The sequence below is a fragment of the Bemisia tabaci genome, chromosome 9, assembly GCF_918797505.1.
Source record: "Bemisia tabaci chromosome 9, PGI_BMITA_v3".
NCBI classification, from domain to species: domain Eukaryota; kingdom Metazoa; phylum Arthropoda; class Insecta; order Hemiptera; family Aleyrodidae; genus Bemisia; species Bemisia tabaci.
The window spans coordinates 13237791-13250286 of record NC_092801.1 but is presented as its reverse complement, the minus strand read 5'-3'; the positions used below and the strand labels follow the sequence as shown (position 1 = coordinate 13250286).

Below are 12496 nucleotides of genomic sequence, written 5' to 3'. Positions count from 1 at the left end.
TTTCAAACTTGTATGATTATTCGTCACAAATTCTATTTCAAGGGGTGTTTCTGAGAGAAAAATCTAGAAAAACCCCATTGAATCGCTCTCCAACTTTTTGGTTTTGTATTTTCGAAAATATGAGCTTTTAAAGTTTCTAGATTTTGTCCGACTTCTCTCATCGATTCGTCTCATTGTGCGTCGCGTCCGTTTCTAGATGCTGTGGCAACACTTCAAAGGGAGATCGAACGAGAAAATGTTTTGAGGAAACGGTGAATTTTGAAGTTTATTTCGTCTTATTATCGAGGGCTGCTTCTTGAGGGAAATTTAACAAGGAAATCAGTGGATCTATTATTGAAACTTCTGAGTTTTGTATTGACGAAGATAAGTTTTTCACCGGCGGGCGGCGACGCGACCAGTGGTGTGGCGTGCTTAGTGATATATCGATTAATCGGTAATTTAAACCTATAGGAAAGTATCGATAAACAGGGTATTCGCAGCGAGCACCTTAATAATCGATCATATACGACAGCTTCAAGTGGGGAAATATCGATAAATCGCAAAGCACGCCACGCAATTGGTCGCGTCGCCGCTCGCCGGTGAAAAACTTATCTTCGTCAAAACGAAACTTGGAAGTTTCAATAATAGATCCACTGATCTCCCCGTTAAATTTCCCTAAAGAAGCAGCCCTTGATAATAAGACGAAATAAACTTCAAACTTCACCGTTCCATCAAAAATTTTTCTCGTTCGATCTCCCTTTTAAGTGTTGCCACGGAATCTAGAAAATTAAATGCCCTGACACATTTTGGTTAAAATGTCTGACAATTGAAGGTATGCCAGATGGTCAATAAGACAATTAGAAATGCTTTTCGGGCAAAATTTGTTCCGCGAAACGTCGAATAACCCATTCAAGAATAAAGCAATTAAAGGTGACTTAACGATTTCTCCTCTGACATTTCCAGGTTTTCCATGACTTTTTAAACTTCCCTGACATTTTCCGGTTTTCCCGGTGCTCTCTGACTGTGGCAATCCTGTCTCAGAGACTCGCTCTCCTGTGCGACCTTTGTGAGACGGACCGCGAATGGGCGCGATTCGCCGCCGCATCGTGCAAAACGCAAAACCTCGTTCATGGACGATCGGTCGCTCACTCGCAGGGGGCGGGGGGGGGGGGGCTTGCTCCTCCGATGACGTCACAGCTCCGACGAAGAGTGAATGATCTCCGGCCACGCCTATCCACGACCCTCCCTATCCCCCCCCCCCCCCCCCGATTCGCGATGCGCGTTCACCGATGACCAGATTCGAGAAACGGTGTTACGTAAACCAGAAAGAGGAATCCTCCTTCGAGGAGAAAACAAGAGCCGTAATTCGAATTGTACTGCAGTTTCCAATGATAGATTCAACATTTCTCGCTTAGTTCAATTTTCGGCTAAATTTGAAAATCCCGCCATTTTTCTTAGGCGGGAATCTCAAATTTTGCCCCCCTTCTTAAGCTCTCTGGTCTGCTCTTATGTAAAGAAAACCTGGGTCTTATTTTCAAATTCTGAATATAGTGGGCTCATCTAGGGACTATCACCTGTCAATATCCGCAAAATCATGGAAATCGGCCCCGAAGAACGTTCAAACGAACTATGACAAATAATACAAATTTAAATAATACAAATTTACATTGTTTAAATGGGAAAATTCGCACCTTTACCACGTAGTATAAAAAAGTCTCGGTCATATTTTCAAAATCTAAATAAAGCGGGTTTATTTAAAGATAATTGTTTGTCGATAGCCGTAAAAATCATGAAATTCGGCCCGGTAGAACGCTGTAACTAAGCGTTACCAGATATGCAAATTTAGGAGGCCTCGGAGCTTGTAGGAGGTGCACTCGTGCGCCTTGTCCTCCAACCCTCTCAGGGAAAACACAGGGGATTTGAAAGTGAAAATAAAGTAGAAACTCTGCTTTTGGTATGTCGAGGAGGCCTGCATTCTGTTAAGGAAACTTTCAAGGTGATTCGATGGACGCCATATTTTGTGTCAGAACGGCATGCGATGTATCGCATCAATTGGTTCCACTTATTCAGCTACTCGTCATTTTTCTCCAATTTTGAGATCGCAATTCTGTTGTCAGGAGACTTAAGCACTCACTTACCAACTTTAACAAAGAAATTCAACGTATTAAAGGCGTGGTTTTCTTAGAGAGCAAATATCACATTCGGGTGCAGTTTCGATATCAGTATCGAATGCAATGTTTTCTCTCTAAAAAAAACCACGCCTTTATTACGCTGAATTTCTTTGTCAAAATTCGTAAGTGAGTGCTGTAGTCTCCTGATAACAGAATTATGATCTCAAAATTGGAGAAAAATGACGAGTAGCTGAAAAAATGGAACCAATTGATGCGATATATCGCATGCCGTTCTGACACAAATTATGGCGTCCATCGAATCACCTTTTTACTCGCGGCGCCAAAAATCGCCTCCGTACCGCACACGGAGAAAAAAACCTCGTGCGTGGGACTCGGAGTTTAGGTCATATGGATCTCTGAAGTTTTCGGTTTGAGCATGTGAACACTTTAGGTCCAGCTGTCGAGGTTCGGATCACACATCTGAAATTCCAGTTCTTACATCTGAAGTACTTCAGATATGAGAACCGAAGTTTTTCGGATGTGAGAACCGAAGTTGTTCGGATGTGAAAATACCGAAGTACTTCAGATGTAAGAACTGGAGTTCCAAACTGGCGATCCAAACCTCAGCAGCTGGACCTAAAGTGTTCAGATGCTCAAACCGAAAACTTCAGAGATCCATATGACCTAAACTTCGGGTCTCGCGCACGAAGTTTTTTTCTCCGTGCAACAAGTATTTCCCTCATCACTGAAACCAGCGAGGGAATGGTTTTCCTCGTCATTATAGTGAACGTGATCCCTCTTAGCGCCCACTCTGTTTTTTTCCGGTAGCGTAGAGCAGATTAAGGGGGGGAGGGGGGTAAAGCCCTTCCGTGTTCCGGTCACCGCGATGATGATACCGCCCGATGGGACGGGGCTGGGAGCCGGGGCACCGGACCTATTTCACGCTCGCGGACCGGAACAACACGGACACGAGGGCCGGGCGCCGCGCAGTGGTTCGCGTCGATCGGAGAGATCGGACGTGAAATTTTTGACTAAAACTGCAAATTTTGATGTTTAATTCGTTAGATTTTAAATTTTAAGCACTGGAAAAAAACACATTGTATCTAGAGTCTAGACTCTTGAAAACATTGACGAGAAAAAATACTCTTGATTCAATCGGATTTTTGCTTGAATCAAAACGAAATCCGCTTAAATTAAGAGGCTTGGTTCTTGATTTAAGCTTGAATTTAATTGAATCAAGAGTATTTTTTCTTGTCGATGTTTTTAAGAGTCTGGACTCTAGATCGATCCAATGTGTTTTTTCCAGTGCCGGAAAATTAGGGAAATATCAGTGAATTTCATTTTCTGAATTCCGTGGCAACCCTGGAGGAAACCAATGGAACCACTTTCAAAATATCCAAGTCTTGTGCAAACGGAGTTATAAGCCTTCAAAATTTCCAAATTTGTCCGACCTCTTCCGTCGATTCGATCCACCGTGCGCCGCGCTGATGTGTGCCTGTGTGCGTGCGAGCTTTTTCGGGGGGCAGCGGGCCCGGGGGTCCGGGGGTCCTGGTGGGGTGGGGGTGGGGGGCGCCGGGATGACTTAATTGGGAGCTGATTAAACGAGCGAGCGAAATGAATGAGCCGACGTTTGAATGAAATTTGCGCCCGTGAACGTATTTAATTAGCCGCTTCCGTCCTGTGCGGACCCCGCATTTCGCTCCGGGGGAGCCCGTTGCCACGCTGCCGCCGCCGATGGAAAGCTTCGTTTTGGCGGGCGGTTCGACGGGGATATCCGAGGGAAAATCATAAACAGGGTGTCGGTGTCTAGCATCAGGAAAACCGGAAAAATCGGGAAATATCAGGAATTTTGGCCGATTAGGAAAAAATCAGAGCGCCCTAGCGCGCCGTAAAAGCGGCTCATACATACATAGGAAAAAATCAGGAAAAAGACCTGGAAAATTGGAAAATCGGACGTTCTATAAGGAATTCTTCGTACGCGAATCTCCTCAGCGGAGAAAGTCTCACTGCTTTTAGCCTACTGTGCCAGGAGTCGAGAAAAATCAGGAGAATATCAGAATTTTTCAAAATTAAAAAATATTAGACACCCTGATAAAGAAAGTACAGAGAGTGTGGCACAGTGGGGAAACAGCCGATCTAGCACCGAAAAAGTCGGAAAATCGGCATCAATGAAAAATACTGAAAATGGTATGCATGCGTTCCTGAAGATCTGCCGATCAAGAATCAGCCATATCCCTCTTCACAAGGCCGATTTTATCAGTGATAATCATTAGGTTATCAAGCCTTTTTCTCCGCTCTGAAACCACACAAGTCTTGAAATTGGTGATTTTCGTTTCCTCGGCTTCAAAAAATCAGACAAATCACGAGTACCTTTTCTTGTCAAATTTTTTAAGAGTGTGGACTCAGGAGTCAAGATACTTTTGTCCAGTGTCATGCGAGTGGAAGCAGTTTCGGTTTACTAAAAGTTGACTCCACAACGTCTTAAGTTGACTGAAAGAATTAGCCTCAAACACACTTAAAAAATATGTGCTTGGCTCAAGGCTCAAGCGTGCTGATTCTTAAATTTGCCGCGCCAATATTTTTCTTATCTTTATTTAAGCTGAATCGGATTGCATTTTGCAATAAAGAACTAAGAGCATTCCAATGTTGCTAGGATTGTGCAACTTACATTCTTTGCAATAAAGCAACTGAATCACGCACAACATTTTGCACCAAGGTAATTTTCGTCGTGAATTTTTAATTCATTAGGAGTAAAGCTAGTAATTGTTTAGATGATCATTTTATATTTGCAAGGTAAAAATGGTTGCACAATTTTAGCGACATTGGAATGCCCTTGGTTCTTTTTTGCAAAATGCAATCCAATTTGTCTTGATCCAAGAAAAATAATGATTGGTTTCAGCAAAATATTAGTTTGTATTAAGCAGCAAAATTGAATCAGTGAGTACGAAAACACACCAACTCGGAAAAAAAAATTGTTCAGGAAACACCTAAAACTGCGCAATGGACGAAAAAGTTAGATTAAGACAAACCTTTTTGGTGCCAAAGGACAAGTACTTAGAGACTTTGTAAAGCACCAAGTTTAAATCGATACACCATGTTAGATGACAGAGAATTAAGCGTTTAAAAATTTCCGAGTTGGCGTGTTTTCGTTCTCACCGACTTTCAGATACTGATTTTTCATAGTCTGCCCTGAAAAATGTATATTTTTCGACCTGAATAACGCTTGAATATTTGTGTAACCTGTTGGTACAAGGTATACTGAACCAAAAAAAGAAAACTGCAAAATCGGATGGTCACCCGTTTACCTTGAAATGGCCAAAAATTGGTATTTCCGATAAAATACTTCGATTTTTCCCTTTCCCCGTCGCTGTTTCGAGCACTTCCGATTGCAATTTCGAAATTTCCTTTTGCGTGCAGATGCCTCTATCCATAAGTGTTACTAAACCGTAAAAAAGTGGAAATCGAAAAAAAACCCGAGTTGGTGTGTTTTCGAACTCACTGATTCAATTATTGATTTAAGAGAAAATACTTCTTGGCGGCTTTAAGAGTCTAGCTGCTACCGAATCACCTTGTATATCCCAACCGCGACATTCTCAATTTGCGATTCTTCCCACAACCTCATTAAAACGCCTAGATCCACGACGAGATCGAAGCGCAGTCTGATTAAGAATCTGATTTTCACACCTCGACGAAGTGTTAGTCTCGACCGGGCAGGAAATCCTCCATTGAATAACAAAAAAAATCCCGGGCATGATACAAACGGGACGGTGTGTGCTAAGTACACGGATACAGATGCACAGATAAACGCTGCGATAATCGCCCGGGTCATTTTCGGCTTATTTTCGCGGGCCCGACCTGGGCGGGCGCCCATGATAATCGCCCGAAAATCGTTCTGCCGGTGGGTAATGAGAATTCATTAGCGCAATCTTGATCTCATTAGCCGGGGAGGGCACGCGCGCCGTTTCGGCAGCGCATGGAAAATATTAAAATCCGCTCGGGTCCGCGGTGCGTGGCTCCCGGTAAGTGGGAAAAAAAATTCGCCGGCTGTGTTGCCAAAAAATCGTGGAAAGGATGCGTCCCAATAAGGAGGGTATGTATGCCCTAACTTTGGTCGAAAATTGAAACTTGATTAATCTTGAGTAATCCCCAAAACGTGTGAATACTCCACTTCATGGCTCTCTCGACAGTTTCAAATGAAACAATAGAAAATTTGCGTGCGAATTCTCCATTTACTAATTTTTAAATGTGTTGTTTTTGATTAAAGTCTTCAAGTAATAATAAATGCAGAAATCGAACGGAATCGTTTACTTCTCGTAGCGTTGAAGTGCCTGATATTGAGAGCGGTTTTCGCATGACACGATTCAATTATCAAAGCAAAATCTTGTAAATATTGCTTCGACGCAGAGTGGATAAAATCAACAGGAGAGGTTGGACGGAATTCGAAAACTTTAAAAGCTCACACCTCCGTTCATACAAAACTTAGAGGTTCTGAAAGTGATCCATTGGTTTTCTCGTGAAAGGATGTGTCCCATTAAGGGGGTATTTTGGCCTTAACTTTGGTCGAAAATTGAAACAGCTTAAAATAATGTCACGTATGGTCAAATCGACTCTTAATCATCTACCCTGTGAGAACTTGTCCTTATATAAGGTGTTTTTGAAAGGTTTTTGCCTGATTTACCAGCGCAAAGAAGTGAAGTTTTGCAGTTTACTTGAATAATTGCTCATTTTCGGTCCTAAATTAGATTTTCTAAAAAGTTGTGAATTTTTTCCCTTAAAATTTGCAAACTTTTAAGACGAAATTATGACCTTATTCCCGAGAGAAACGTGAATATTCACAAATGATCCTGAGAAAACATGGTAAAGACTTAAATGCATGCCTTGAAAATTAAAATTTCAACTTCCTGTGGCTACATTTTCTGATACCTACACGTGGAGTGACGTATCACCGACGACGCTATTTCACATTCCGGAAGTTGTCATGGCAGACCAACAAAAACACCTGAAAAGGATGTGTCCTATTAAGGAGGGTATTTCGGCCTTAACTTTGTTCGAAAATTGAAACAGCTTAAAACAATGTCGCACGTATGGTCAAATCGACTCTTAATCATCTACCCTGTGAGAACTTGTGTTTATATGAGGTGTTTTTGAAAGGCTTTTGCCTGATTTTTCAGCACAAAGTAGTGAAGTTTTGCAGCTTTCTCGAATAATTGCTCATTTTCGGTCCTAAATTAGATTGTCTATGTATGAGCATAAGCGACTACCACTTTCTCCTTTAAATATGTTGTAATGGGTGTACTGAAGATTAACATATTCGAATATGAAAGTGGTAGTTCCTGTGCTCATGCAGCAGCAATCTAATTTAGGACAGAAAATGAGCAATCATGCGAGGAAACTGCAAAACTTCCCTACTTTGCGCTGGTAAATCAGGCAAAAACCTTTCTAAAACACCTGAAATAAGGACAAGTTCTCACAGGGTAGATAATTAAGAGTCGATTTGACCATCCATGACATTATTGTAAGTTGTTTCAATTTTCGACAAAAGTTACGACCCAAATACCCTCCTTAATGGGACACATCCTTTCCGCCGTGATGGAAACCATCTTCGCAGTCCCACCGTATCAAATTTATTTTAGGCACGATGGAAGTGGGTCAGCTTAGTTTTGTTTTTGTTTTATTGTGAACGCACAAGCCGTTCGGAAAAGTTTACCAGCGATACGCACTAATTGCTTTAATAATGGAGTAACTGGCGTCGTACTTTCGGCAAGTTGTGAGGCAGTTCTGTAAATTATTAACGTCGAAGTCAGACGAGAATCGCTAGCGACCCGGAGAACTTGGATACTAGATTTCTCGGAATACAGGGCGTCCCATGAGGTTAAACCGTAAGACTTCAGTACTGGAAGCCCCAGGACCCACACTACCGTGCTAAGGAAAAGCCTTCAGGCGTTGCCAAATTTCCCCTGGCAAATCACTGATTTTCAGGAAAATTTATGGGTATTTTTCTGCCAATTTCTCAGATAATTTTGTTTGTAATTAGATCTGAAGTGTCCGAAAAATTCAAGAAAAAATATTCATAAGTCTCCTCAAAAATAAACATTTTATCCAAGGAAATTTGGCAACTCTCGAATGATCATACGGCGTTCTTCCTTAGCACGGCAGTGTAAGTCCCAGGCCCCACACTACCGTGCGAAGGAAAAACGCCTCCCCATTCCTCGAAATGGCCCTCTCATTTTGAACCCCCCCCCCCCCCCCCCGCCGCGCGCGCGCTCAAAGAAAAGAAAGAGTTCAAAAGTACAACCTTAATTCATCCGTTTTTCACAAACTGTCGCAATTTTGCGAAAAATATGAAAACATTTCCGTGAGTATCTATAGAAACACGTCATTTCAACGTTCGCGAGCTGCAGCCTTCCCAATTTCCGCACAATCATTGTGACCCGTGAGCATGGTCGAGTGATCAGTAGCATGGCGTGCTTTGCGATTTATCGATTAATTTACAATCATAAAGAACAAACGTAAATGTGGATTAATGATTTTAACTTCCGCCGCCGCGCCTCGCAGACCGCACTGTGGTTGACGCAATGCGCGAAGTATTCACGCAGTCTTGTAGGCGCTATGCGTCTCGCGCTGATCGCACTGTGTTTGCCGCAATGCGTGAGGTATTCATGCATTCTCGTAGGCGCTATCCGTTTCACGCTGTCCGCCATGACCCCACTGTGTTTGATGCAATGCGTGAAGCATTCGTGCAGTCTTGTAGGCGCTAATATGTGTTACATGCCGATCGCCGCGCCGAGGGCTTCTCCGTTTCATCTCAAGGGCGTCATCATTTTTCTCTAGGTAAGTCGCCGTTCCAGGCCAAATTGCGTGTTTGGTTTCTCTCAGAACTCGACTAATTAAAGGTGCTGCCCCTTGTATCACCGAAAGACGACAAAAGTAGAAACTACCATACTTTCAGAAAATTAGAGATTTTGCCGCCTTTTCTCGTTTGAAATTTTTTTTTCTAAATCCGAATTTTTTTTATACCTACATTTAAAAAAATTGCAAAATTTGCCGCTCCCTATAGATTTGCCGTCATGGGCCGCGGCCCATGTGGCCACCCCCTTAAACTGGCCCTGGCCCCTCGTCCGGCTCACTCTGGATTCGCCAATGGAGGAGTCGTTCGCATGACACACCTACCTCTCCTTCTCTATTGCTAATGATTAATATGTATATTATTCTACCTCTCCTTCTCTATTGCTAATAGTTAATGTATGCTAGTTGTAAATGTAGTTCATCAGGCGGCTTTCTGTTAATTTTCCCGGTTTTTTTGCTTTGTTTCAGAATTGTCGGAGAAGGACCTAGGATTCCTGGTGGAGCCGGGGGATCAGGTGGTGACGAAGGGTCGGACGCTGAGGCTGGACTGCAAGCCGGCCGTGGCGCGCCCGTACTCGGTCACCTGGTTCGATGGCTACTTCACCGGCTCCATGGTCCCCGTCAACCTCTCCGACCCCCGCATTCGCGTCGAGAACAACGGCTCCCTCACCTACAAGAAATTCAAGGTACGTACCTCATCCCTGACCCCATTGGCGTAACTACCATACTTGCCGCCACCGCCGGGCGGGGGGATGCAGCGATGCGAAGGGCGCAAAATGTTGGGAAAAGAAAACCGGAAAAAGCAGAAGAAAAAGAAAGAAAAGAAAGAAGGAAGAGAGGGAGAGAGAGAGGCAGAAAAGACGAAGGAAGAGGAAAGCGAAGAGAAAAAGTACTTAACACTCCCACGAGTGACTAAGTGTGATTTTCGTGTAAGTTTCACATTTTTTCATACTTTTTTGGGACTTGAATTTCCTCTTCACTTTGCTTTCTATTCTCATAGCGATACCTTGATTCTCTCCCATTTATTCAGATCTGAATGACTAGATGGGCGGGGGGGGGGGGGGGTGCGCCGATCAAAACTTCTGATATGAAAGGGCCAGGGATCGGCGGGGGCGCGCGAGAATATCTAGTGACGCCAATGCCCGACCTCCAAAGTTCGGGCCGAAAGAACCACACCTTAAACTGGAAAAAAGTTCCTTTCGAAAGTCAACGCTCAGATCCGCCTAGTGATGACTCAAAAGTGAAGAGCTAAGCAGTGTGGTCCTAACTGAATTTGTAAAAACTCGCCCAGCGAAGAGCTTATCCCGTCATTTAGCAGCCATCATCAGGGGAATTTTATTTGATTTTTTCCTCGAGAGGTTGCTCAGAGTCCACCATTAGACGGGAAAAAGCGTTGACCTTCGAATTTAACATCACTAAGGAGGGGAATCTACTCTCATTGCGCACGGAGAAAAAAACTTCGTGCGTGGGACCCAAAGTTAAGGTCATATGGATCTCTGAAATTTTCGGATTGAGCATCTGAACACTTAAGGTCTAGCTGTCGAAGTTCAGGTCAGACATCTGAAACATCTTGAAAACATTTGAACATTCTGAAACATCTGAAGTACTTCAGATGTGAGAACCGAAGTTTTTCGGATGTGAGGATCGAAGTTTTTCGGATGCGAAAACCGAAGTACTTCAGATGTAAGAACTGAAGTTTCAGATGTGATTCGAACCTCGACAGCTAGATCTAAAGAGTTCACATGCTCAATCTGAAAACTTCAGAGATCCATATGACCTAAACTTCGGGTCCCACGCACGAGGTTTTTTTCTCCGTGCGGTATATCTATACAGCCCGTAACTTTCTTTTCAGTGCACTTTGGATTGTCATTGTGGGTTCTCTAAAATATATCAGCTCTGCTTCTGTGGTCGCAGCCATCTCGGACTTGGAGATAGGTGAGAGATAGAAGATAGAAAAATACGCTGGAAAGAACGGAGACAGGTGGATGGTAGAACCCGACGAGCAGTGGTCGGCCGCGAGGCCTGGGATGTCAGTATCCGGGCTCTCGGAGAGGCCGTAAATAAGGCGGCTACGACTTACTCACCGCCACCGCAAGCTCAGTGCAAGTTGCGCTTGATTTACGGACCCGCAATCCTTCCGTAAGCTCGCCACCGCCGACACCGGAAAGCCCGCTTAAGCCCCGCCCCGCTCCGTCTCCTCATCCGCGGGCCGAAAGTAGAGTCCCTTTATACTGAGAGTAAAGACAATGTGAATCCATTTCTGATTGGTTCCCGTATTTTAGGCCTTCACAGTGTCACAAACGGGAATAAAGATTACATTTTCACCGATTGCAAAGATTATAATTTGGAATGGACCGGGAATTACGGGTTCGGCAACGAACAAACAGAATGAGAGAAAGAACGGAGAAAGGAATTTGAGAATGAACCGATCAATGATTCCGAAAAACGTTCAATTTCTGTAATCTTTATTCCCGTTTGTGACTCCATGAGGGGGTGTTGTCTTATTCACTCTCAGTATAAAGGGACTCCAGCCGAAAGCATGGAAGACACCATGAGGGTCGTATTTACACTGCCGTGATATCCAAGAGAGCAGTTTTACCCTTAAAAAACCACAAAAATTCAATTATTTTTCAAAAAACTCAAACCCTCTGTTTCAAAATTGGCTAAAAACCCATCAGGCAGCACCCTACTACAATCTACGATTTAAATTTTTGATTTTGAATGGAAATCACACTTCGAAACCTTCATTTTATTATCAAATTCGATATTTTGGAGTCCGCAATTTGGCAACGCTGCCGCGGGGGCAACAAATTTTGTATGGGCATGTAAATTTCTGAACAGTCACATCTTATACCAGGTGAAAACATACTAAAAATTCAGATCGGTCCAGCCAAGGATGAGGGAGAGGGGGTTTAAATTGTCGCCCCAAGGCCAATTTTGCTATTTTACCCCTAAAGAACCACGAATATGCGATTATTTTTCCAGGAGCTCCGACAATCTATTTCGAAATTGCTCAAGAACCCATCAGGGAGTACCCCACTGCAACCTCCAACATGAATTTTTGATGTACATTCAAAGTCGAGAATAAGTGAGTTCAAGCGTGCTCGGCGAATGAAAACAACCCGACCCACGAGCACACGAAACATCCCCTAGAGTACCTGTATAGCGAGAGTATGGACAGATCGCTTCATGGAGGGCTTAGGGCCCAAAAGTGCAGCCACCCTTCTAACCAACTTCTAACGCACAAAATTTCACTGCCAGTCTGTAGATTCCAATTCTAACGAAGATGGCTAAGAAAGTACATAAATGAGCGTTCTTCCACAAAAATGAGTAAATTTATGCAAAAACTAAGTCAAATACGTGCTTGATAAACGATGGTTCGTAACAGTTGTATTAATAAATCGCTCTGGATAATTGAAATTCATAGGTTGGCTGCATTTCTGGGCCCTAACTTTATTCGCGGAGGCATCGGTGAAGGCCTGATGGATTTTCGGAGTTTCACATCTGTCTATACTCTCGCTATACAGGTACTCTAAGCGTGCTCAGCGAATGAAAACAAA

At 43.4% G+C, this 12496-nt stretch overlaps 2 protein-coding genes across 10 annotated transcripts in view; one reads left to right on the top strand and one right to left on the bottom strand.

The window, feature by feature from the left end:
* LOC140225471 (uncharacterized) overlaps positions 1–12496 on the bottom strand; it is a 164043-nt gene that overhangs the window by 46385 nt on the left and 105162 nt on the right. The gene's annotated exons all lie outside the window — the stretch shown is intronic.
* Positions 1–12496, top strand: part of LOC109032110 (protogenin B) — a 272437-nt gene that overhangs the window by 179815 nt on the left and 80126 nt on the right. For both annotated transcript variants that reach the window (XM_072304518.1, XM_072304517.1), the window contains one exon: positions 9405–9622. In XM_072304518.1, the coding sequence (XP_072160619.1) occupies positions 9405–9622 (218 nt within the window). The remainder of the gene's footprint in view (positions 1–9404; positions 9623–12496) is intronic.